This window comes from Drosophila biarmipes, chromosome 3L (genome assembly GCF_025231255.1).
Source record: "Drosophila biarmipes strain raj3 chromosome 3L, RU_DBia_V1.1, whole genome shotgun sequence".
In the NCBI taxonomy this organism is placed as follows: domain Eukaryota; kingdom Metazoa; phylum Arthropoda; class Insecta; order Diptera; family Drosophilidae; genus Drosophila; species Drosophila biarmipes.
In genome coordinates, this window is record NC_066613.1 from 15,632,949 (window position 1) to 15,659,977 (window position 27,029).

At 40.3% G+C, this 27,029-nt stretch overlaps 2 protein-coding genes across 5 annotated transcripts; both read left to right on the top strand.

Annotated features, from left to right (window-relative positions):
- The first annotated feature begins 5,385 nt into the window (after positions 1-5,385).
- On the top strand, positions 5,386-22,514 carry LOC108035682 (LIM/homeobox protein Awh). 4 transcript variants are annotated; one of them, XM_017111393.3, is made up of 6 exons: positions 5,389-6,040; positions 18,376-18,557; positions 19,654-19,871; positions 20,800-21,033; positions 21,248-21,373; positions 21,699-22,514. In XM_017111393.3, the coding sequence occupies exons 1-6, from the start codon at positions 6,035-6,037 to the stop codon at positions 21,758-21,760; spliced, it is 828 nt and encodes a 275-aa protein (XP_016966882.1). In that variant the 5' UTR covers positions 5,389-6,034; the 3' UTR covers positions 21,761-22,514. The 4 variants fall into 4 exon arrangements, with proteins under 4 accessions (XP_016966885.1, XP_043950791.1, XP_016966882.1 ...); XM_017111395.3 differs by having other exon boundaries at positions 5,390-6,040; positions 20,800-21,021; XM_017111396.3 differs by lacking the exon at positions 21,699-22,514 and having other exon boundaries at positions 5,386-6,040; positions 20,800-21,021; positions 21,313-21,358.
- Positions 22,515-24,795: 2,281 nt separating this feature from the next.
- LOC122818984 (AF4/FMR2 family member lilli-like) lies at positions 24,796-26,939 on the top strand. Its single transcript, XM_044094763.1, has 4 exons — positions 24,796-24,980; positions 25,092-25,265; positions 26,430-26,614; positions 26,824-26,939. The coding sequence occupies exons 1-4, from the start codon at positions 24,796-24,798 to the stop codon at positions 26,937-26,939; spliced, it is 660 nt and encodes a 219-aa protein (XP_043950698.1).
- Positions 26,940-27,029: the final 90 nt, after the last annotated feature.

Here is a 27,029-nt window from a genome sequence, read left to right on the forward strand (position 1 = left end):
TTAAATCGGAATAAAACAGATCAAGTTATGGAATATAAAAGTGCAGTTTTGGGATCCCCTCATGGACCTCCTTGGAAATACTAAAAAATCGAACATGAAAATGGGTCAAAATTGTGAACCTCGATTCAAGAACATGTTTTAATGCAGCTCGTTAGATAATTCTAACACAAACTCATAGAGGTATCCCACGTTTAAATCGGGTTCCAACAACTCAAGTTACGGAATCTAGAAGTGCAGTTTTTGGTTCCCCTCATGGACGTCCTTGGAAATACTAAAAAATCGAACATGAAAATGGGTCAAAATTGTGAACCTCGATTCAAGAACATGTTTTAATGCAGCTCGTTAGATAATTCTAACACAAACTCATAGAGGTATCCCACGTTTAAATCGGGTTCCAACAACTCAAGTTACGGAATCTAGAAGTGCGGTTTTGGGTTCCCCTCATGGACGTCCTTGGAAATACTAAAAAATCGAAAAAATGGGTCTAAATTGTGAACCTCGATTCAAGAACATGGTTTAATGCAGCTCGTTAGATAATTCAAACACAAACTCATAGAGGTATCCCACATTTAAATCGGAATAAAACAGATCAAGTTATGGAATATAAAAGTGCAGTTTTGGGATCCCCTCATGGACCTCCTTGGAAATACTAAAAAATCGAACATGAAAATGGGTCAAAATTGTGAGCCTCGTTTCAAGGACATGTTTTAATGCAGCTCGTTAGATAATTCAAACACAAATTCATAGAGGTATCCCACGTTTAAATCGGGTTCCAACAATTCAAGTTACGGAATCTAGAAGTGCAGTTTTGGATTCCCCCCAATGGACGCCCTTGGAAGTACCAAAAAATTGAATATAAAAATTGTGACAATTGAAACAAGGTTAAGGAAACATTTATTTCAACTTTCCCCCACGGGACATTAAACATAAATTTTCCCTGACCAAATAGCTCAACTTGGCTCATGATTTATGGGCTATGAGAACGCATCGGACAGTCGTTTACCACCACAAAATGATGTCCTTTGGCACATGTTGCCACAAAACTGGCCATAAAACAAAACTTGAGCAAACAGGCGCTGGCCAGGAAATATGCAAACAGCCGGGAAGTGAATGTAGGTGCCTGTACGAGTACTACCCATTAAATGTTATCCATTCCATGGTTCTAGCCCCAGACAATTAAGACATATCTCAGGGGTTGAGCAGGGGTCCTAACATCTTCATAACACGCGCGACTGCGACACAAAGCCGAAAAAGGTAGCCGCAGAAAATCGAACATGCCACCAACAGTTTTTGGAAAGAGCAGTCCTCAAAACCAACCGACCAACAAATATAACTGAAAACGGAGCCAACAAATTACCCTGAAATTTTCACCGATCAAAGAAAACGGACACTGGGAGAAAATACTTTAAAAGTCGAGAAACAGCTGCAGCAATCACATGAAAACCAATTATTCTTTGAAATTATTTTTCTCAAATTTTAACTCTTCAAAAACTGTTTATTTTACTTTTCAAAACTATGAAAAAATAAATCTTTGTTTAATAATTAAGGATTCGAGAGTTTTTTTCAGTATATTTTCTTCAATATAGAGAGAGTTACACTTGGTCATCCCTTGGATCTTATCGTTTCGATCTGCGTCTGCTTGGAGGCCAGAACATAAATCTGCCAACCAAATGGGAAGAGCCAGAGGGAGAGGCCCAAGAAAGAAGGCCAAAACCCAAAAACGACCGACTGCGACAGGTTGCAGCTCAATAAAGATCCAAATAAATATAATATCGCTGGTCTATGAGTCGAACAAAGGGAGAGATGAAAAGGATGAGTTCATTTAGGGTTCGCGGGTTCCGTTTACCTGGCCTCACCGCGTTTCAACCTGTTCGAGGGCCGAGACGAAGGCGGTCGAAATCAAATGGTCAAGGCTTTTGTAAACGGGTGACATTTAAGAATTATGGCATGTAAATGGAAGGCAGTACCGGGAACGCCGAAGCGTTGACAGCATCTCTTTCACATGCCCCAACTCCGATTTCTGCTGGTCGGGGGGCTACTGTTAATCAATTTAGAGCCTCTAGGGTCGAGCTATTTCCAAAGGCAGATGTGGTCCAGGATAAGGAAAGGCTGCGCTTCGATGTGCTGATTAATGGGCGATAGTCAGGGGTATTAGGAAAAAATATACCCAAAATTGTCTATTATGTGATAGTGTAAGATATATTAAGATAATTATAAGATTAAGAACAGATCGAACTTAAATTTAAATAGAACTGTATTTATATTTGGGAAATGCTGTATATTAAACTCCTTGTTTGTCATTAATTAAATCGTATATTATTATATCAGATATGCTTTTAAAACAGTTAGGGAGATACATTAAGTATTTTAAACTCTGCATATTTTATTCAATAATATATTTTAAAATCGATCAAAATTGGTAACTAGTTTAGTATTATAAAATATTTTATTTACGAAAAATGTTCATTTACCTAAGCTTGATTAATTATGTGCCAGAAATACCTTGATATTGTAGACCTTTTATTTTTTAGCCGTTTTAATAAAATACTTATTTTAATGCGTTGTGTGTGAACAGTTGTCTAGACATATGTTAATGTTAATTTAGCAATCATATTGTAAGGGTCTGATTAAGATGTAAATTGGAGTTTAATGCGTGTCTTAAAGTGACTATATTGTAGTGTTCTGTTGGAAGCTCTATTTCCTGTAGTTTCTAGTAACACTTTTTGCGGCACCCCACGGGGCGTATGCGTGTTAAAGCTGCCAGCTGCTGCCGGACTTTCGGCTGCCTCTTGATAAATGCGGCGCTATTAAAGTGCCGCCTTTGTAATGCGGAAACATCAAAGTGCACTCACACACACACGCACTGGAAGGCAAACATTTGCATTCACACACAGCAAAGCACACACTCTCGCACACACACACACACCCTGACTGAAAGCCATAAAAATCACTTTGTAGCCATGGAGGCGGCGCATCAGCGCAAACTATGCAACAACAACAACGGGGAAAAGTGCAATGCAATCAATTCAAAGGGGAGAAAGGAGAGCGGTACTCCCAGGGGGCGGGAGCTGGAGTGGGCGGGGATCCACACTGGAGAAAACCTTGTTTTAAAGGTTAAATTGAAAAATTTAATACAATGTTCATGGCACTCAATTATTTAAAGAAAAATGCTTTGTAACATTTTAATAAAATTTAAGAAAAAATTATTAATTTAAAAAACTTTTTAAATACTAAGGAGTAATTTTAAATTTATATTTTGATATTTTTTTAATTATTAAAAGATGTTTTAAGCTATTTCAATGCCAATGGTCCCATTCAAATAAAACAAAGCCTTATTTATTGAGAGATATATTATATTTTATAGTACTTTGTATTTATATAAATATTAAATAACTAATATTGCTTGATTTTCCAAGTGCATTGACAGGAGAACGAGAGCCAGCAGACAGCAGCATTTAATCCTGCAAAAAAGGCATTGCGAGGCAGCATAAAATGATGTTAATCCTTAAATAACGTGAGCAAAGCAAAAAGCGCAGAAAGAGTGGTAAAAAGAGGGTTCCGTGGGAGGAGGTGAAAGGGGGCTTGGACTGGGTGATGGCGACAGCCAAATGCCAATTGAATGCCAAGCGGCTTTAAAAGACAGCCCACGACCAACCAGACAGTGAATGAAAAATGGTCCAAAGTAATGGTTAAAGTGCTCGCAGCTCGGAAAGCCAGGGGAAATCGCGGTGGAGAGTGGTAAGCTGGGAAAAAGGCTTAAGCTCAGGCTTAAATCAAAGGATAAGGCGGACAATGGTAGCCAGGAAAAGCTAGCTAGCTATACCATAACTTGAGGTGTAATTTAGGAAGAAGGTGTCAATTGTACATAAAATATTAAATTGTTAAAGATATTTTATATAGTCAAATAATTTCACAAACGTTTCATATACTTATAAGTTTTTTTTTCGAATAAATATATAAAACATGAAGTACTTTTTTAATATCCATATATTTTTTTAGAAAATGTAATAATAGAAATATAGAATTAGAAATATAATAATATATATAATATAATAATACAATTTTTCTGTAAAATTTTGAATAAAATACAATTTATGAAATCTTAAAAAGCGCTTAGTCATGAATTTTCATATGACATTAATTTTCCTAATTTTAAATGGCTCTTTTCTTGGGGCACGTCTGTTCCGCTATCATGTCTGGCATGCCATCACAAACAGTCAAATGGAATAAAAAATATTTAACCAAAAAGAGAGCAGCGTCACGGGCAACAACATCAACTGGCAGCTGGAAACTCACTTCCCCTCCATCAAGCGGTTTGACCCCAAAAAAGTCAAGTGCGGCGGAGTTCGAGTTCCGTTTTTCCGTTTCCCCTTTTCCCCTCTGGGTTTTCGGATTTTCCCAGCTCTTTCACCCACTCAGACAGCAGCAACAAAAAAAGGCAGATTTAGTGACAGTAACAACATTGGTGGTACAAGTAGTATTATTAAAATTAATTGTGGAAATTAGAGTTACATTAAATACTTTGTAGAAAACAGTAAAAATCAGCTATATTAGCCTAATTTATGTAGAGATGTGTGTAAAAAGGTAGGAAGAGCAATAATAATATCAGTGGCACATCACGAATAATCTCTGGTGGAAAAGACCAGATTTCCCAAAAACATCAGCAATATCTGAAAATCAAACAGCAACAGCAGCAACAATTATAGAAAAATCAGAGAGCAGCAGCAAAATTTATATAATTTTTTATAATAATTATTGTATAATTAAAAACAGCAGCAATTTTAATATAATATTGTTTAAAAATATTAGCGACGTCAGGAGAATCTTCAGTGGAAACAGCAACTATCATGTCAAAGCCTTTAGAGAAGACGACTAAATTTAGTAACAGCAGCAGCATAAGGTAAACCCACATAGAGCCGCAGCAATGCCAGAAGAAAAGCCAGTGACAAGAGCAACAGCAACCCCGAAAACAGCAGCCACATGAGACAAATCCCCACAAGCAACAGCAACAGCCCCAGAAGAGCAGCAGCAACATCATCGCCGGAGCAACAACACCCACCCATCGTGGCTCTAACCAATTCCACTCCGCAGTTCGACTCATTTCAAGTGGCCAGCTTGGCACGCGCCGGCGCACTCAAGTGGTGCAGAGACAGGCCGGGCCTGGAGAAGCACTCAAAATGGGGGACACCACTTGGGAACTCGTTCTCCGGGCCGCAGGGGGCGTGGCCAGGCGGGCCAATCGCCACCACTCCCGTAGCGCCGGCGACAGATGTGCGCTCAAAACCAGTTGAGCGGGTTCCCGAGTCGAGTTCCGCCTGAGACCGGTGGTGGTGCTGCTACGGATGGCTGGGCTTGTGCCCGATACCTGCGACGGTGGTGGTGGTGGTGGTGGTGTGTGCCATGAGCAGCATATGGAAACCGGGCGTGAATCGAGCCAGTTGAGCGCCGTGGCACCAGATCCCTGAGCTCGAACCCCGAGCGCCGGCAGTCAACGCAGTGGCCTCGAAGCTGTAACAACATCTCGCGTCCGCTCGATCCGCTCCGCCGCGCAGGAAACACAAGAAATACAAAAATAAACACAAACAACTCTCGTGAAACGTGTTATCGCCACCCGTTCCATGATAAGGTTCTACGAGCGTTCTACGTGTATACTCTATAAGGTGTATCGGCATCACAACAACATTCGCCGTCGGCCGAAAGTGAACTGTGCTCGAAAGTGCTAATTGAAGGCGAAAAATGTTGCAAGCGCTCGCAAATTGATCTGAATCTCGGATATACGAATTTGCACTGTTTACCAATAGTTATTAATCATAGTAGTAGCTGGCAAAAATTAAATATTGCACAAGCAGCGTATGCAGACGGCGCCTTTTGTGGGACGCTTGACAAACTCTTGATCAAGTCGTCGTCGTCACCATCGGTTCCAAATCCCTCAATACTGGCGGCGATTGGGCTCGACTCCCAGGCTAAAGCTGGCGACAGAATTTCGTGCAAAGGACTTGGATTAAAAACCGCCAAAATTGTGGAGGCAATTAAAATGAAGGTGAGTGGGGTTTGATATGGGAGAAAATATAAGAGGTTGTCGTTTAGGATTAGTTTTTAAAGAGGAAATGGGTTGCAAATTCTTGATTCGTCTTGGAAGATAAATAGAAGGAGTTAGGATACTTAAGGGTCTTTTTAAAATATTAAAATATCATTTTAAAGGAAGGAAATAATAAACTTATTATTTTACCTTGGGCATGTGTAATATATCGGTAGATTCTTATTTAGATTAAATGATGTATATATTCACACTGTTAATCAGAAATATTTTGAGGCATATCTTGAAATATAATTCAATTTATTTAGTAGCTTTTTAAAATCGCTAATAGAATTCGACTAGAGTTACGCTTTTAGGCAGCCAATTTTTAGGGAAACTTTAATTAAAGATAAAACCATTGTGGACTATACATATAACTAACCCGTATTTCCTGGTGTTTGAGAGCCCTGTTTGCACTCCCACTCGAATGACGTACTTGCTTTCCTTTTTAATTGCTGGACGTGTAGAGCCGACCCCGAGTGACCCACAAAACTCAGTGTTTTGTGTGGAGTTTCTTGGCCCGCTGCGGGAAAACGCAACAGGCGGCGTTTGATCGACCATTAGGTATCAAAAGTGAGACGGGGCTGAGACAAAACCAGAGCAAAACAGTTTCAATTCAATTCGAAAAAAGCCAGCACACTAATAGCCGCTGGAAAACGATGAGTTTCCAAAACGCGGAGACGACACAGAGCGGTGAATATGAAAAGCACACAAATCGCACAGTGGGGTTCCCTTTTGGAAACACTCGAAAAATAAACCTCACATCGCGGCCCACACTTTCGGGGCAATATTCGAATATATTGGCTGTGAAATGAAGGCTGATTTTCGGATGTATCTGCAACCAAACCCTAAAAAATCATACTCAACTTGGGTTTTTTGTTTCGTTTTTTCCAAGATGTTGCATGGATCGTGTCGCCTAGATGAGGTTGCTCAATTCGCTGCTCATTCAACGGCACATGTATTTTTTGGTGGACTTTGAATTTATTTGATCCCTCCCCCTCGAAAACGTTTAATCGATTTTTGCACCCGCTGTGCGAGGGCTTTTTTGTTGTTGTTGTGTGTGAGCCACCCACAGGATTTTTGAAAAATATTCGCCATGAGTCTGCAGAGAATCGATCATGATTTATGCTCGCCGATGATCGATTTGCCATGGCTTTGTTCGCCGAGTATAATTTTCATTACCATAGCAAATTGGACAAGGTGCTGACGCTTATTGCTCTGCGTTATACATCTAATCGCCCCGATTTCACCGGCTAGAATTCCTTTTTGGTTGGCTGTCAGGGGGGGAAAGATCAGTTCAGCGGGGGATCCGCTTACATCCCAAGTCCCCGATATGTCAACAGTTCTGAGCCGCCGTCGCTGGTCAATGATAAAAAAAGGGGGCTGGGGTTGCTCGGCGAGAGACCTTTTCTTGACATCATCGATCTTGACCCGCCCCAGATGTTGGTAGATCCCCCCTCTAAATCCTCTCCCCCCACCGTTTATCATCCAAATCCAAATCCGAAAATGACGCCACTAGGCGCTGCCTTATGAATATTCAACAATGTACGGCGATGGAGTCTTTTTCTTCTTTCCCTGCTCTTAGGTAGTCGGAGAAAGAGATATAAAAAAGGCATAAATATTTAAGCGTTTAAATGTCGAATGCCTGCGAAGCAGCTATAAAAAACATATATACATATTTCAATAAATGATTTTTCATTAATAATTCACAAGAAAATTGAAAGATTGGAAAAAGTAAACCTCCCATCCCATAAACCAAGGGTTTTTGTGTTAGAAGTCGTTGACGCCTTCTTCTGCGGTTGGAAATGTTTTCTTTAATTGGCGATTTGGGTATTTGGAGTTGAATTGAAGTGGCTTGGATTAGGGTTTAATAGGGATTAGTGGGTTATGCTTTAAATTTGAATTTATAAAAGTTTGTTCGGGCTTAAGACTAGTACGTCTTGTAATTAAGCATTCCAAATATATAAATTGAAGTTCAAGATCTTTTCGTTTCTTATAAATTGTTTGTTTTTCCGCAAAGATTTTTAAACGAATTTTCATCAATACTTTTTAAAAAATATGTACATTTTTTATGTGAAATGACTAAGATCCCATCTATGATTTTACCATTTATAACTTGTAATCACATCTTGAAGATAGGGCCCCTGACTTCCCATATCTCCATCTACTTATTAGCTTTGAGTGGTTAACAAAACACCTTTTGCGGATTACACGCCTAACTCTATTGTCCCAAGATCCCGCATTCGAAAACCAAGAAAAGGAGGTAAAAGGAGCGCGTGCCCATTGCCAAGATGTTCCTTACAGTAGAGAACCAGCTGCTTGACCAGCGGTCAGCAGATTTTTCAGCAAGCCCCCTCATAATTGGATTCCCAAACAAAGGACATTTTCGAGAGTGTCCTGTGACCACTGGGCGAATATGCCTAATTGTCAACGCTGACAAGAAGTCTGCGCCTAGGGTCTCCTTAGAAAAACAATGGGCAAACGCAGCAAACAGAGAAAACACAGCAAACGCATCTTGACTTGAGCCAATTGCCCCGATCAGAGACAAAAGAGAAACAAATATCACACCTTTGTTTGGGACCTCTCATACATGTTTTCACATGGACAATAGAAGCCAGATTTCCTGGTCAGTTTTCGGGTTGCGCATGCGAACTGCAGGAGGAGATCGCCGGGAAGACGTGTCAAAATCCCAGCAGCATTTTTAGCAGGTAAATGCGAAAAGTCCCCTTCGCATGGACATGAAAATGAAAATCGAATGCAGGCCCAGAAGGCACAAGAGGTCCTCACAAAACCGCACAAAAGAAGGCGAGTCGAGTGTCTTCCCATTGTTCGTTCGAGTGCATCCACAAAATAGTCCTTAAAGGACGCTTAGTTGGCCTACAAATGATGCATGGCCCTTGGGCCTGTAAAATTGTAAAATGCCACAAATCATTGCAACTCCTGTCTGCCGGCAGCTCAAAAAAAAACAGACAGAGACCCAAACCCGCCCCTGGAATTTACGAGCCAACCCCTAACGACAAACCATTCGATTTGAATTCTGGCAAAAAATTCCAATAAATAAAATAAATGTTCTCTTGCCAGTTTGTCGCCCGAAAATATTCACATTTAATTGCTTGACAATTGCAAATTGGCTTAGGGGAGTAGATTTCGTACATCGAACTACGGTTTTCTATTCCTTCTTTGAACCTACAAATTTTTTAAAGGTTTTAAAAATGAATTTGATTTAAGCATTGCGTACTTCTATTATTAATTTTAACATAATTTTTAATTTTATAAAATTCTCACAAAAGCGTATATTTACAGACTGTTTTATTTTATTCTCTTCAGCTAGCCTCGTAAAAAATTGTTTTTTAATTCCCTGACAATTGCAAATTGACCCGATGGAGGTTTTCTGTCCCTCCTTATCGACGGCATCTACGAACAGTAGCCAAAGTGATTAGTTTTAGGGAAGCGAAACTAGTTTCGAATGTCTCTGCCGTTTGAATCTCACCGCTAAGATCATTCAAAGTCACCTAAATAAATTATCGGCCAGAACTTTGGCGGTGGCCCACAAAAAACAACTTCGGACTTGATTAATTGGCCCACAAAAAAAAAGACGAGACCACAAGCACAATAGCCGAAAAGCTGGAAACTGAAATATGAAAATATTATATTTGTAATTTATGCAAAATGCAGATTTAGCTAATTAATTGTGGCCAATGCTCAATAAAAAATCTGAAATCGAACACGAAATCCCCCTAAAAACTCCGCACAAAGATGAGCTGTAAAAAAAGGCAGGCAGACAACGCGAAATCAATAAAAGCCCAACTTATTGATGTTTAGTGGCTGTGACATGTTGACGAAAAGACAAAAGGCATTTGGGATTTTCGGTTTCGGATTCACTCGATGCTCACCAGAGACCCAAGACTTTATGATGAATGCCTTAAAAATGCGGATAAAAAAAAGATACATACTCGAGGAGACGCGAAAAAATAAAAACAGAAACAAGAAAAACGCGTGTCGAAATGGTTTGAGATACTTGCGGGCGATTTATTAGCGATTTATTAAGAGAACTTTGGCATGGTGATTTTCTCCCTCTCCAGACTTTGAGTTTTGAGTTCTGTTTGCACAACTGCCGCCTGCTAAATTTATGCAAAATGAAAAAAATACAAACAATATTATGGATAAAAAACAACCTAACGTTAAGTGAAAAAAAATGGCAAGCGAAATGTTTGCCGTTCCACCAATTGCGAGGGTGGCTACACTCATTGAGACTGCGCTTCCAGTTTGATGCAAATGTTTTATTGAAATTTATTGGCCAACAAATTGCATAGCCACAGGGTGCTCTATTATGTTCGCTAACGCCATAAGTCGCAGCCTATATGCATATACAAAATAAATTCGATAGATATTATCTCTAATTAAAAGTTAATAAATGTGCGCGATCAAGATGAAAACAGGGGAGTAGCATAATTTAATTTGACATTGTTACAAGCTATTGTAGTGCCATGAATATAGATTTAAACAGATAACAGATCTGGGCTTATAAAATGGTGTAAATATGGTCAGAGGAAACTTAACCAATTATAAAATATAAATATGTTTAATGAATGTTTAGCAATATTATTCTCCTCTATCAATATATAGTTGATTTTATACAACACCATGCTTAAAAATCTTTAAGAATTAAATAATTAATTTAAGAGCTTATTGATCTATGGAAATTGGAAGAGTTTTATTCGGGGTTCCCTCCCCATTACCATACAATTCGAGCTTATCGATTCGGAGGACAAAAGCCCGAAACTGTCGCGACTTAGATAATTTACAAGTTCGTTTCGATTTAAAGACAGCTGCCGAAAGCCCGAAACAAGTTAGGAAACTCACCGAAAAAGTATACCAGATATAATACCTACTCATAGATACTAAGTTCGGCGGGACCAGAAGCAAATCGAAGAGCCATTTTCAGATTGCCACTGTCATCTGAATATTTAGTTTATTTTTTGTTCAACTCCCTGGTTTATTTTTGTTTCTGATGTTTTTTTATGTTTAGTGTTTTCGGAATGCCGTTGACGCTGGTCGTTCGCTTTGAAATTTAATATCGAAACGTTGTCTATGCAAATGAACATTGCCACCTGTTTATGTTTATGGCCAGTGGAAGTGGCAGCCCAAGAAGCTGGAAGCCGGGCTCCGAAAACGGTATTAGCTGCATAAGTCGGGCGATCTATCAACCTCGGTCCACACACCGAGAAGTGATCTGGGGATTCTCGTTCGCGTTCTCGACTGGATGATCTGCCGCGGCGGGAACGGCGTGAGAACGATGCCCCGTATGCAAATCACTTTCCGACCTCAAAAGCCCCGATCTGAACTGCCCCCCGCCCCGTGCGAAGAAAATAAAATATACGAAAACTAAAACGAAGAAAGTATTAAAATGAAATTTATCTCGTATGCGAGCAGTCAACAGTTATAATAAAACGCGGCTGGGAGCGCACACAGAAAGGCCGGTGTTTGCCAACAGCTACATCTCCACCGAAATGGCCGTAAAAACTCATCCAGACCAGTCCCAAAGAACCCAGAGCTCAGAACTCACGGCCCAAAGCGATCTGAGCCGATCCGAAACCCGGAGAGATCATCTCGCGTTGAGTTCAGTTTTGTGTTTTGTAGTGTAATAAAGTGCGACATTTTAAGTCGTAGCCGCTGTTCGGGCCATAACTTGTCAACACTGGAATTGTGGGATACTGGGGTATCCAGCACTGAGAAAAAAAGTTAAAAAAAAACATAGGGAATGAGCTCTATGACAGTCCCAAAAAATTGATTTAGGTATCATATCAATATATCTTAAAAATCTTAACTTTTTGGTATAATATCATCACTTCAAAGCTATATACAAAAAATGTAAACAGTTGTGTAATATTTATATTATGGACTGTAATTTAGGAACATTTTCAGCATCAGCATTATAGAACAATATTTATAAGAAATAGGACTTTCTCCTCAGTGCATCTTACACACCTAATATATCCCCGCGAGTCCCCCATCATCCGCTCAACATATCAACCAAGTCTTTGTCATCACCAGAATCCCAGAAAGCGGACAAAAGCAAAACAAAAGACTTGAAGTGAAATAAAACTTTTTATATATGCATATATAAAGTTTATTTTTTAACACGGCTTTTTTCGTTTCGCCCCTTGGCGTTTTAATGATCGGCTGTATATTATCTTTAATAGATATTTCATTTGCATTTTAGTTACTTTTTGGCAATCGTCAATTAGCCACTTAGCGGCTCAAATTGAAAACTGACAGCTGCACATCGAAGGGCTTTTCCTTTCGATTCCCGATGAGCTTGTCGAGAATATTGGCTCTTTGTTTTGGGCCCATAAAAATGTTGGCGACTTTGGCCGCAACCATTTGGCCGTAAAATATTTTACGATGATACGCCAATGTTGGGCCCACAACTCGATTCGCTGACTCCCCCGGAAAGTCCCCACTTCCCCTTTTCACAGATTCCCAGATGTAACCCTCGACGAGTTGTCTGCCATCATAATATTTGCCTAGTCCTCGTAGGTTGAAAATCGCCACTCTGGATGTGCAGAGGGGGGCGAACTGTGTGTGCGTGCGATGTGCGAATATGTTGTGAAAATTGAATGGCATATGCACATTTTGTCGCCAGTGATAAAATTTAATAACGCTGATAAATTTAGCAAAAACACGCTGGACCATTGACATAAAGCGGTAATTAAGTTTGCCGGAGAGATGCACAAACCAACAGTAACGCACGGTAACAGTGGGACAGGTTTGCCCAGTGTGGATGCCTGGGAGAGGTACAGTAAGCAGTCGATAAATGGGAGAAATAGAGCAGGAGGAAGGACAAATTCTCTAGAAAAAATTGGATCATTTTTTAATCATTTAAAACACCAAGGAAATATTTATGACACCGTCAACATTGAAACCGCTTTGAAGAGTTTTAGAAACTGGGATATTTTTGTAGAACTTATAATATTCTGAACATCATATTTTAATAATGTTATAAGGAGTCTATGAATATATATGAAAACCTTTAAACATATCCTTAATAGAGTTAATAAATACGTTTTAAACAACATCTACCTTATAAAATAACAGAAAGATACTTCGTTATCATAGGTACAATCAAGAACACAATATGCTTAAGATAGCTGAACTGTTTCTCCACAAACCTCCAGTTTTCGTAGTTAACCTTCACTGTATTCCCGTAGAAATGCACTCCCTTTTCATTTCTGTTGCCGTTTTTGTTGGCTGCCCAGTTATAGCAGCCCATTAATTTGATTGGATCAATGGGTGCGACAACAGGCACAGCTATAGACTGTATATATAGTGCTCATATTTATATGGAGGAGTATATATGGACCAAGGGAGTGAACGAGTTGGCCGGCGACATTACCATTAACCGCTTCCCGATGAAATATTTGTAAGCATTTAGCCAATTTATGGAGCGTGCTCGTATTATGGATATGGATGCTTTTTATTCCACTTTTTTCTGTGTTTTTTGTATCTTTTCTCGTACCTCAGATCGTGGGCGTTTGTTGGCCGCTTCCATTCATAAAGAGCAGTTCGTGTGGCCATTAAATAACAATCAGATACGATACGATGATCCCGACTTAACGCCAAACAAACGCCGACGTGTAAACTTTTTGGTAGTCATATTTTAGCATAATTCAATATATTAAGCACAAAGTTAGGGGCCCACGCAGAGCGGGATAACACAAAAAAGTAGCTCTAATTAAAAAGCGATACGCCTTTTTCGAAAGTCACCGAAAAAAATATATATTTATTTGACAGACGCCCGTTGAAAATTTTCATGCCGCATAAATCAGCTAAAAAAGAGTTTACACAATAAAAATATTGGAAATAAACCAGGCAGCCTTCGCTGCAATTCGTGGCTGAAAAGCGGCTTAAATCGAGAGATCGAAAGGCCTTAGGAAAACATTTGCCAAAATCCGTTCAAGTGACAAGTGGCCAAGTTGTTGTTATAACCGCCTCGATATCGCCTGAAAGATATGTCCATTGTGGTTGTCTGCTATCGAGCGGCTTTTGTTTGGATTTTTCCTATTTTTTTGGGAGCACAACATTCTCACGGTGGATAGAAAAGGCAAGGAGATGACAAGTCACAACCGGAGAAACCAATTGAGTGCCAAGGGCTTTTGTCATCAAACCAACGATCCATCCATTGATACGGCAATCGATATTGGTTCGGTAGTCCCTCCGATGATCGCTCAATTTGCGCAATGACGTGAAAGATTGCTGGCTTCTTTTTCGGGGGGTAATCGATCTTCTAGGCGTGTCCATCCGCATTTTTCGGGTCCAAAGATGATACAGTTCTTAGCTTCTGGCTACCGGTTGCAGTCTCATCGCGTTCCTGCTTTCCGAGCACCTTGCCCCAGCAGACACAGTATGTATATATTGAGATATCCCTTTTGGAATGGGTAGGATTATAAACTTTATTGCATACTCTTCATGTGTCTTTTATAGTTCTGTCTTGGCCTTTTGTTTTTCCCACTTTTATACGACTGCCAGTCGGGGTTATTTACGACATTTCGAGCCAAAAGTTGCAAGGTGCAAGTTTTAAATTGTGGAATTTTTATGAGGGCCTCGGTTGGCACACTCGTAGGCATAGGGAGTGCTTATATAACACCGAGTATTCATAGCAAATAATAACAATAAAAGGCACTGAACTAGCCAGTCGGTCCCACAGATAGCCGGGGAGATGTTTTATCGCCCATTGCGACCCGCAGAGATCCGGCGAATTCATCATCTTCTATCAGTTCTGAAAATCTTTGCCGGTTTAGATGGGCTAGATGGGGGTTTCAGGTCGGGTTTTATAAGGATGCTTAGAGATACTCATCCGTATTTAAAGGCATTTTTGAATATATATATCTCTTAAGATACAATTCTTATGTCATGTTTTCTTAAATGTCCTTAGTTCGATGGTACTTAAAACTATTATACTTAAATCTATCCATCCCATTTACCATCTGATAAATGTGTCTCTCCCTCACCTGAAACTGTTCTCCATTTTTGGCCTACTAAAGGCATTTTCCGCACTCATTCTGTCACCTAGTCGGCAAAGTTTCCACGAATTCTAAGCCCACAAGGCACCCATTTTAAATTCATGGGCAGATTTATGCATCTCGCATTGAAACGCACACACAGCCGCAGAGGGCTCACGACACTCACGAGTAAATTACAGTCAAATGACATGCTCGCCAAAAATGCCACTTCAAACGTGTCCTTCTGCCCCCTCCCCCCGTGTCCTCCCCTTAGAGCTGTCCTTCTGACAGATGACATATTTTCAAAAGTGGGCATAGACATGACAACAACAACAATTGCATGTGTATAACCAACAAGCTGCAGGGAATTGGAAGTGCGATTTCGGGTCCGGAACACTGCGATACAAAGAGGTTTTGAATATATATATTATATAGTTTTAAATATTTTGAAAATATTTTAGGAAACAGCAAGAGACTTTGAATATATCCAAAGTACGTAACATCAATTAGAGAAGTGAAATATCAGATTTAAGAATAAATATGTTTAAAATACATTAACTTATTTATATTTGTAATTTCACTTTTAAATAAAAAGATAAAATCATTAAAATTTGTACCATTCCAATTTTTAGATGATCTTATAATTTTTTTAATCTTAATCAAATTACTGTTTTAAAAAAAATGTATTAGAAAACGTTTCAATCTAATCTAAGCATCTGGTAATTCATAAATTTTAACCCAATTTTACTGATGTTTTTAAAAAAATTGTATGTTTTAATAATTTTTTCAACTCCCTGCCAGCCATGTTTTTTGAGTGTTCTGAAATAATATTTCTTGAGAAAAAATTCGAACTAATCAAAAACTTCTTCCATAGTTAAAAATGAAATCTTAAATCAGAACTTTTAACATATTTTTCCGAGTGCACTGAAGTCACCGTCTCAGCCTCCGTTTTTGTGTGTTAAAACGGGCGTTGGGAAAACAAATTGCTGAAAACACCCCTCGTACCGGCACCCCCCTTCCGCTGCCCCTGGGCAACCCCCTCCCCTTCTCGCCGCAATATTCGGCCTTGTTGTTGGTTGTGTTTTTCGGGCGCGCAATGTGAAAAGTTAAACGAAAGTGACAGGCGTCGCAGAAGGGGAGGGATGTGGGCCTGGGATTGGGTTCGGGAATATGGTAGTTAAGGTAGATGTGGCACAGCGCAGGCTCGTCCAGGGAAAATCGGGTGGTTGAGGGGTACTTGCGGGCACGGTATAGGAAGGTATGGCATGGTATCTATGGGTCGGGGGGCTTGACTGCCGACTGCCGACTACCGCTATTAAACGTGTCACATACACGGCGGAGTTGAAAAGTTAAATGGCAGCGGCTGCGCGTTCAGACGGCCATGTTAGGATGTAGTTATTTCATGTCCACGGAACACAGTCCACGCACAGATACCAGCTCACATGTTGCTCGCTTTGATGGTAGCCATATTGCATATTTCAGCCTCAGCTTCAGCGCAACCCCCCGAAAAAGATATTAGATACATTTGTATCTGATAGTTTGCGGCCTGTCATAAATTATTCTCATAGATATCTATTACCCACGGGCTGCCTTTGCCTCTGCCTATTTTATTTTTTCCTCTGCTCTTCGCTATTGTCTTATTAATTGCCTTAGTCGCAAATGGCGGGCCCTTTGATCGGTTTATAGTCATGGCCAAAATGGTTTTATCTCGTATTTATTTATATTTATTTTCCGGCGGCAAGAGAAGAAACGAATTCGTCAACTAAGTTAACAACAAGTTGCCATAAGTTAAACGAACAATTATTTGTGCCTACAATTGTTTTGTCAACGGCAGTTGTCTACAAAAAATGAACGTATTTTCCCTGCCATTTTTGATTAATGGAAAAACTTCGGCTCGCATTCCTCTGCCTGTTTTCATTAATGAATGAAAAGTACATAAGCGCAGGGCGGTTCATTAATTAAATGTTTCAAGTACCGCATTCAATTCTCTTGATGTGCATATTTCAGACCGAAATTGCACACCATATTAACAACAACCAGATCGAGCAATTGAAGTGTTTTACAATCGAAGGAACACAATGAAAAGCCATTAACTTGAACTGAAATGCGCTGCGATGTGGGATAAATAAGTTACTTGATTATTTAACATATATTAAATGCAAAGACCTAAACTACAACCAGATTTATTTGCATTTTTGGCGAATCTTCATTTGATTTATTTATATTTTTGCAATACATATCCAGTTACAATAATTCAAAAAGGTGTAAAAACACCTTGATATCATACCAAAAAAATGTTCGAATATTTCGCAGCCTCATCAATTTATTATCCATTTTTTATATAATTTTGTAAAACTTCTAAATAATTTTGGCACCTCCAGTCTTCCCAGTGACATTTATTATCTCAAAACAAAATAAAAGTTTCATATTTCAATTTAAAGTATTGCAAGCAGCCAGGTTAAGATCCCCATTTCATAATGAAGTTTTTATTAAATACCAACCTAATTGAAATTGAATTTTTTAATGAAACCCAATGCGATGCAGATTATGCAGCTGTTAAGATATTTGTTAAAAGCAACACTTGGCGTCCAGCATTAAAAAATCAATTAAGAAGGCCAAAATCTAAATAATACTCTGCGGATTACTTTTCTTTTCGGTGTCTTTTTTGTACTTTATGAAACGCAATAAAATTTGTTTGAAACACTCATTTAAATCGGCGTAACATGCAGGCGAGACATTGAATATTCATAAGATCGATCTTCGGAAGGGTCGATAAATTTCACATTTTGGGGACTTCGGAGTGAAGCAGTTGCCGTCGCAGCAGCAATAACAATGATATTGCTATCGCCAACAACAATTAGCATAACATTTTTAAATTTATGGTTCAATTTTCGAAAAGGAGCGAATCGGAGAAAAAAAATCGATTCGAAAAACAAAACAAAACAAAGCCCGGGCGAATGAAACTCGTCTTTTGTGTGGCTATTGAAATTTGTTAATATACATAAGTTAAATGCTGCAGCTAAGAAATAAAACAGAAGCCGCCGGGACATTTGCCAGATTTATTGAACGATTTCATTTGAAGGCACAACAAAAGAAGAAACAAATCCGACGGGCGCTACGATTTCAGATCAGATCGCTTTCGTATAGATATTCCTCTAGGGAGAGGAAACCGATCCGGTTCTCAGGTGTGTGATAAAAAAACAAAGTCACCAGAATTTGCATAGAAAACTTGTATTTAAAAAAGAAAAAACCATCGGGTCCACAGTTTTCACCATATATCTCTCTTTCATTTTCAAGACTGAGCTGCGTTCCTGCGCAGCGTGTGGGGAACCAATCTCGGATCGGTTCTTCCTGGAGGTCGGCGGCTGCTCCTGGCACGCCCACTGCCTCCGCTGCTGCATGTGCATGTGCCCCCTGGACCGCCAGCAGTCCTGCTTCATCCGCGAGCGGCAGGTGTACTGCAAGGCCGACTACAGCAAGTGAGTACTGAAAAATTACCATACAAAATATTTAAAGTATTGGAAAATATATCAAAATAATTGAAAATAATATAATGTAGAAAATGATTTTCGATCCTAAACTAATCTCACTTATCCCACTGTGCATTAAGCCCAAAAACTCCTTGTTTATGATCCCAAAACTGCCCCATTGAACTTTCGAAAATTCCAATTGATTTTCCAACTCGATTGTGTATGTGCACAAGTGTTTTCCGAATAGTTTCCCACACATCTTCTGTCCCCCTGGTTAATTGTAATTGTTACAATTCGACAGCGTTTGCGACTTAATCCATAAAGTCAACAGCAACAGCGACAAAGATGCGGCCAAAACGTAACGAAATGAAAACTTTACTGGGGAGAATGCAAGTTGCAAGCTAAAGAGTATCTGGCAGATACAAAAAGCCGGGGGAAACGTAGGAAAACGGTGTCGACGTCGAACGAAATGAAAATAAACAAACAGACGCGCCGTGAGATGCTGTAAAAATATTTATTTTTCAAGTTAAGAATTTTAAGTGTGCATTGCCCGATGGAGACATCATCCAGCATCCAGTATCCAGCATCCCGTCCCAAGAAAACCCATCCACATCCGAGTCATGCTCTGGCCATACATTGTTGTGGCTGTTGTAAAAATAAGCTTAAAAGCTAACAATAAGCCACCGAAAGTTGCCGACTCATTTGGAAAAATGTTTGGCCGGGCAAGCACTTCCGCTTGGAAAGCGTCCGAGCATACAGGAAAATACTTAACCATATCGGATTGATAAAGATGCCATCTTGATTTTCCATATTATTATACTGGATTGAAATGCATGCCTATTTTAGTTGAATTTATTTTTCCCCTAATGTTTGGTTTATTATATTGTTATCTTCGAAATTACAATAATAATTTAAAATTCTACAAGATACTTGTCATAAGACATGTATACAAAATAATGATTCAAGATCATTCATATTGATCAGAGTTAAAATTAAAAATCAGGGAAACTATAAGTTTTATAAATAATCAGAAAATATATATTTTTCCCCATTTAATACATTTTAATGGCCCAACTGATTGCGATTTCCTCTCGTTTAATTGCAGAAATTTCGGCGCCAAGTGCTCGAAGTGCTGTCGCGGCATCTCCGCCTCGGATTGGGTGCGTCGGGCGAGGGAGCTGGTCTTCCACCTGGCCTGCTTCGCCTGCGATCAGTGCGGACGCCAGTTGTCCACCGGCGAGCAGTTCGCCCTCATGGAGGACCGGGTGCTCTGCAAGGCTCATTATCTGGAGACGGTCGAGGGTGGCACCACATCGAGCGACGGTTAGTATTTACAGAGGTTTCGCAAAAAGAACTAAACTGGGGGCATAAAAACAAGCTGAAAACATGCTGCACGCTTCGGTGGCAGAACGGTTGCCAATTCGGGACGCTTCACTGTGAACGGTACAGTGAAGCTGCAGCCAAGTTAAGCGCCAGCCAGTCGCCACTGACGAAATCGTGTCACACTCGTAAAAAAACAACTCTCCAGTTTTTTTTTGTTTGAGGCGACGTGATCGGCTTGTGAATGTCGTAGCCAAAACCCCCATCCCAAAAAAACCCCATCTCCTCCTCCGGGAGGAGACCACCGTGTCCGGTCACCGTGGCCACATAAAGCCAGGCAGCCCAGCAGCTCTATAAACCATAAACACTTTTTGACGTTTTCAATTTGGCCGACTGTCGAAATGCTTTTAGACCAGGCCCAGAGTGGCCGAGAAAGACCTTTAAGGCTTACACGCACTTGGGACTGTTATGAGTTCCCTTTTCAAGTTGTAAAGATTCTTAAAACCTATATATTGCAAACTTAAAAAATCTAATAAATTATTTTATTGGTAACCTAGATTGTGAAGATATTAAAATGATTTTTTTATTAAGTCTGCCAAAATCTTAAAAATCCTTATTACCCTAAAAGCAGAAATAATTTATTTCAAAAATGTAATAGTTGTTATAAAATATTATAAAAGAACTACATTTTTTGGTATACATAAATTAATTTCCTTGGAGATTCTACAAATACAATTTTCTTAACATAAATTAATTAGTAACTCATACTCATAATATGTAAGAGGTCTAGTACAATGTTTATAGATACCCCTTGTTTTTCCTTTGCAACTATGTTAAGGACTCTAAGTGCAGTGGCTTCCAACGATTTATATATATATATTCCGATTAAGTTTCTGATCACACTCCTCTCATTTTTCACACACTATTCCAGAGGGCTGTGATGGCGATGGGTACCACAAGAGCAAGACGAAACGGGTGCGCACCACCTTCACCGAGGAGCAGTTGCAAGTGCTGCAGGCCAACTTCCAGATTGACAGTAATCCGGATGGCCAGGACCTGGAGCGGATCGCCTCGGTGACCGGTCTCAGCAAGCGTGTGACGCAAGTGTGGTTCCAGAACTCGCGGGCGCGTCAGAAAAAACACATACATGCTGGTAAGAATAAAAGTAAGTAGTGGATTAGTGCCGCATGCCTCCCCCCCACCGCCTCCGCCTCCGCCTCCGCCTCCTCGCCTAGAAAATCCCCCAAAGTAGAACTCGACCATCCAGTACACTCACTTTTTGCATCCCCACGCCCAACGAAATCCTTACAAGCTGCTAACACAGTACTTACAATTTCTTCTGTTTTTTTCTACTTTCAACAAACGATTTTTGATTGCAGTACGCGAACCGGAAGGAAGCTCATTTGCGCGTCATATTAACCTGCAGTTAACGTATTCATTTCAGAATAACGCACAGAATCCAATGCATATGAACGGCTCTAAAGCGGGTCTATACCCGACTCATGGTAAGAAAGTTATGGTTTATTTGGGGATAAACAAATAGAGGGAAATATTTGAACAGTATACGTTATAGTTATTAACCAGAAAACAATTTATAAAAACATTTTTACTCTCAAGCTTTATAAAAGGTGTAACTTAAAATGTACCTTTTTTACTATATTTTTTTTATAAAATAAAGGAAATAAGTGATAACATTTAGCTTGGGCAGACCATTTGGAAACACACCATTAATTTTTTTGGGTCCTAGGGATGTTTATAAATTGGTTTTTCTTTGGAAAAATATATTATATATTATAATCTAATAAAATCATTCCTATGTTCTCTTTCCAGAATCCTCCATGGATGAATTGTCGCAGGACTCTAGTGTGCATTGTATGCCCAGCGAGGTGTGACTGGAGCAATCCTCGCCAGCTCGAGCCCACCGCTAGCTGGCTGGGTACCCACAAAACGTCCTTTCCTAGTCAAAATTAAATGCAAAATGCGTCCACGAAGCAGAAAATCACAAAGCAGCCTCTCGAGAGGAAAATCAATCCAGAGAAACCTCCATAAGTGAAAAGTAAGCCCCATCATACAAGGCAGTCCCAGTTTTTAGGCTTTGAGCAACCCAAGAGAACCAACCATCGCCACCATCACAGTGAAATCTCATCAGAAAAGACCCAGCAAACAAACAAACAAACATTCCTGCATCGTAGTCTAAGAAACTGCAGTTTAGTTAATTTAATTTAAATGAAATTTAAATTTAATTTAGTTTAATGTTCGGTAATGGATAAGTGTTTCCCCATCATTCAACTCGAAGATTGATAACTGCTTGCCAAGGCTCCTGTAATATATTTATGCGTACGCCTAACCAATCATTGTCGTATATCTACCATGAGAAACGTTGTTATTGTTTATTTTCTTGTTTTCTAAATGTATAAAAATCGATATAAATATATATATATTTAGATCCATAGACGTATCCTAAACATAGCTGGCCAGGCACTTTGTATATAGTAATTATAGCCGAAATTGATAAGCAACGCAGAGAACAGTAAAGAGAAGAAACTACACAGCTAAAAACTAACATTTAGTTAACAAAAATTATAAAAATACAATTAAAGATGAATCGAAATCAATTAAAAGAAGGAAAAACAAATTAAAGAAAAAAAACTTTTTCAAAAACAAATATAAATGGTGTTGTTGATTAAACTCGATTGGAAGTAGTTTTTGGGTAGTGTGGAAAGTGTTAAAAAAATTAAGGATTATTTTTGAAATTTGTAAACTTGTTTCATCAAATAATCCATATGAAGAGCTATTTTAGGAATTTAAGAAATAATTTGTACTGTTGCAAAAAGGGTGAAAGATATGCATCTCCTGCTAATATCTCAATTTCTATCAATTGAAACGCTTGCTAATGCCAAACGATCTCTTTGGGCAACACTCGAAATCGATTTCCGGTGCAACTCGATCATCAACCTGTGCCCAACCAGCGATCATTAAAGCATCTGCCGCAGACAGTGTGACGACGATGCTGCAGCCCGATCGTCATCATCGAGGTCCCCAGTCACATCCACATGGTTTATGGCCACTCGAGCTGCCAGTCATGTGGCTGGATTCTAGTGCTGCACTTCAGGCTCCGAGCTAAGTGCATCGAGAGAGAACCGAAGGCATTAATTGAATTATAAGCCTAGATTATGCAGAGGTTTCCTGCCCGCCAGCTGTTCGGCCGAAGCAATTTGTGTGGAAGATCATCGGGATGATCGTGCTTATTGGGATCCGGAGTGGGTAAGGGTAGAGGGACTCGGGATTTGGGACTTGGGATCTGGGATTGGGAATGGGCATGACTGGGCAGGCCCTGGGTACTGCACTTGTTTGTAATTCCTGTTGTTGGTTTATAATTGTGCGATCGCATTGCAGACGAAAAGGGCTTTCCATAGCACGTTACAAAAATATCAACAAATCGTCATCATTAATAATGATCACTCCGGGCCATGGCTGCTACTACAGACAGAAAAAAATATAATATAAAATATAAATAATATAAAAAACAAGAACACAGTTTATCACATAAATCTACAAGGTCTGTTGATAGGATGACTTATTTAACCCTTATTTATTTTTAATAGTTTGGCATGGAGATTTTAAATTAGCAATGGGTCTACCTATATATTTATTAAAAATTATTCTTGTAAAATATCACTATCAAAACATAAAAAAATCTATTATTGATTTTTTAGGGATCTTGTGATCTTAACATTAAAAATTTCCTCAACTAGTTGCTATTTTTTTAAGTGCCCATATTTGGTGTATTTTTTTGTACAGTGTTTGTGTGCTTATTTTTCGGGCTGCCCGGTTCATTTGTCAAATTTCACCGCGCCCCCAAGAGATCCCCGGGAGATATATCTCGAGATCTGTTGGTCGGATCGGATCTCGTGTTGTTGCCGTTGTTATTTGAGCAAACATTCAACACTTGAGCCGAGAGATTTTCGTGGCCAGGTCCAACAACTCAATTCCCAGAGGCCCCTGCCTCCTGTACCCCCTTCCCCTTCCCCTTCCCCTTCCCCTCTCCCTCCTGTGCGGCAATGAAATTATGAATGATGTGATACTTTTGCCATTGAGATGTTTTCACAGTCGCGGGGCCCATGACATGCCCCGGCCATATCTTATTTGCTATATCTACATCGCCTGCAAGATTGGAAACTGGCAACTCGGGCTGTTGGTGGCTGGTTTCTGGTTGCCAGTTAAAGAAAAAAACCCAGTTTCCCCATCCAAAGCTGCTGCCGTGTTTGTGTTATTTCTGCTGGAAATGAGCGATCGCGTGCAATAATTTGTAGACGACTTTGCCGGCGAGGAGAGTTCCAGGCCTTCGGATTCAGACTTTGAGGTCCACAATCCAGAATCGAGTATCCAGAGTCGTTCCTGTTGCTGCACATGCTGCACATCATTTTTCAAAATCATTAAACACTTGTTAAATATTTTCTTAACCGATTGATGATGATTGTGACTCGCCGAGGTAGAATCATCATCCTGCTACAAAATTATTTGTGTTTATCAATAGACTTACGCTGAAAGAAGGTCCGAAGTCTTGGAACTTCGATCTCTGTTTTGGTGTCAAGGCAGAGAGAAAAAGTTCCTGTACATATATATTTTGAAAAATTTATTTTAAAAGCTAAAAATGCCTTAAAATAATTTAAGAACTCCTTACAATATATCGACTCTTATCCAAACGTTTCCAAATATTTATCTATGTTACTAAAGGCGTCTACGAGCTTTATGTTTGGCATAAAGCAATGCTATTTTAAAGATCATTCATTATATTTTCGTAAAGATTTGTTCTCCGTGTATCCGTCAAAGGCATTGACTTATTACGATTTTGTTGGCCTTTTCACATCCACGCTGGCCCGCTGAAATTAATTGATATCTGTGGTATGCGCTTTGTTGGACTTTGATGAGAGGCGGCCCTCAGTCTTCGCAGCTCTGTTTCCAGTCTTCGGTCTTCACAGCTCCGTCTCCGGTCTACAGTCCCGTCTTCTGGACACTGGCCACTTTGGGCACTGATGATCGATTACAGAACGTGCCGGAGTCGTGTCGAGTGGCCATTGAAAACGGGGTCAAGAGTGGGGATGCCATTCGGTGATTGGGTATGCAAATTTCCAGCAGATGCAATAAGCATTGTAATTCCTGGCCATTGGCCCATCATCACAACTCCACTCCTCCATCCCCCATCTGCATGTGCATCTGCAGCTTCATCACCTCGTCGCTGGATCATCCATCCATCCATCCATCCGTCGAGGAGGTCCCCACAAAGTCCGACAAAGGGAGCCCGCTCCTTTCAACACTTTTGAACACTTTCGACACCACAGCGGAGACCAACCTCATCGAATCTGAATCTGAATCCGAGTCCGCATCCAACTCCATGTGCGTGTGACTCACGCCGCTTGGCATTTTAATTGATTTTGGGGGGCGCAAAAATCTTGTGCCAATATCCTCACCGTCACCACACGACCCGCTGGCACACGTTCTACGGAATGGCCGTGGAAAAGGCGTCTGGGTTCCAGTTCCCAAGGGATAAGCCCCTCTTATAAGCCTAAATATAGGGTTTTTTTTGAAGAAAAAATAAGAAAGCGGTTTCAAAAGCAGAAAAACTATTTTATTATAACAAAAATGGAAATATAATAATATAAATATCATGCCTTATGAAATTGTATTACTTAAAATAACTATGTAGGTTTTATGAACTTTTTTAGCCAGGTTAAACCCCCTTTCTTTGAGCGCCTGCCTTCCGAGTCAGGCACGTACGAAAAGCCTAGGAGCTGGAATGGGACATTCATCATGCTGCATCCGCATCCGAATCTGACTGCCTGCGTAGGCGTTTCTGGTGGTCAACATCTCCTCCTTCTCGCGTTTCCTCCCTCCGCCGTGTTTACCTTCATTGGGCGTTGGAGCACGTAAAAATGTAACACCAACTGGCTGGATGAATCGAGGAGGAGCGGCCTGGAGGAATGGGCTTCGACAACTTACGCACATCTGAGCTGACTCTTTGGTTAATTATTAGCCAAGGATAAGGGGATTATTTAAGGTAAACAAATCCGTAAAAATTGTATTGTATTTGCCACAGAATTTTTTTGAATTAATAAAAAAAATAGAAAAGCCAATGAGTGACTATCTGGTATATCATCTTATTCTGTGAACCCAAGGTTTCAGATTTTTAGGGGAACAAATTGTAACCTTAAAGTTAAACTTTTAATGGTTTCTGTAGAATTCAATCTGTTTATATGGTGAAAAAAAAGAAAACCAAAATTTTACTACATGCATAATTAATTAATTGAGATGGGACCTTAAAATTATACATACAAATTTAGAAATTTGTTTTAAAAATCAGTATTCCTGCCTGTTTTCGCCACTCAGCACTGGCTGTCCTGGTGCTCCCGCTCAATCCACTGGGCCACTCGGAGGCCAAGTCCAATTTCCATTGGCTTGGCGAGGGGATGCGATGTGGACGTGGATCCCTGCCCTTTGCCTTTGCTTTTGGCTCTGCTGGCCACCGAGTTTGCTTAACTTGACTTAACTGTGCGCGCACAGGACACCCAGCTGTGGTCGCCGGGCCAACAAGCCGTCGGTGGTTGCCGTTGCTGCTGCTGCTGTTCCTGCTGAAGCTGCAACACAAACAGCAACGGCAGCAACACCAGCAACACCGTGGACAAGCAGCAACATGGGCAGCGACTTGCCTCCCGACAACGCCGACAACTTTGGCAGTACACCTCAATGTTTGTGCAAGCAACATTCGCATGCAAGTCAGCAAAGTTTGCATTGACACGCAGCAGCAGCAGCAGCAGCAGCAACGCAGCATTGGCAGCAGCAGCAAGAGCAGCACTGAATTTGCATAAAGGTGAGGGATGGCCAGGTGAAAGGGGGCTGCCAACTGCTCTCCTGGTGTCATGGTGCCCAAAAAACCAGACAAACGCCAAGTGCACAGCATGGCAAACGAGGAAGGAGGCCCAGTTGCTGCCCATGATGAAGATGGACGTGTTGCTGGTGGCTTCCCATCAGCAGCAGCAACAGCAGCAGCAGCAACAACAACTGCCCCATTAGGCCGCACATAAACTGCATGCAATGAAATTCACTCCTGCGGCGTGGCCATGTTGCTACTGCACTGGAGTTGCTGCTGTGTCTGACTTATGG

Coding starts and splice junctions, on each gene's coding strand:
- LOC108035682 (XM_017111393.3), top strand. Junction 21,034..21,247: donor ACATGCTGGTAAGAATAAAA/GTAAGTAGTGGA, acceptor TTTTGATTGCAG/TACGCGAACCGGAAGGAAGC. Junction 21,374..21,698: donor GGGTCTATACCCGACTCATG/GTAAGAAAGTTA, acceptor TTCTCTTTCCAG/AATCCTCCATGGATGAATTG.
- LOC122818984 (XM_044094763.1), top strand. CDS start 24,796: ATGAGAGGCGGCCCTCAGTCTTCGCAGCTCTGTTTCCAGTCTTCGGTC. Junction 24,981..25,091: donor AAGAGTGGGGATGCCATTCG/GTGATTGGGTAT, acceptor GTGCATCTGCAG/CTTCATCACCTCGTCGCTGG. Junction 26,615..26,823: donor CTTTGGCAGTACACCTCAAT/GTTTGTGCAAGC, acceptor CCAAGTGCACAG/CATGGCAAACGAGGAAGGAG.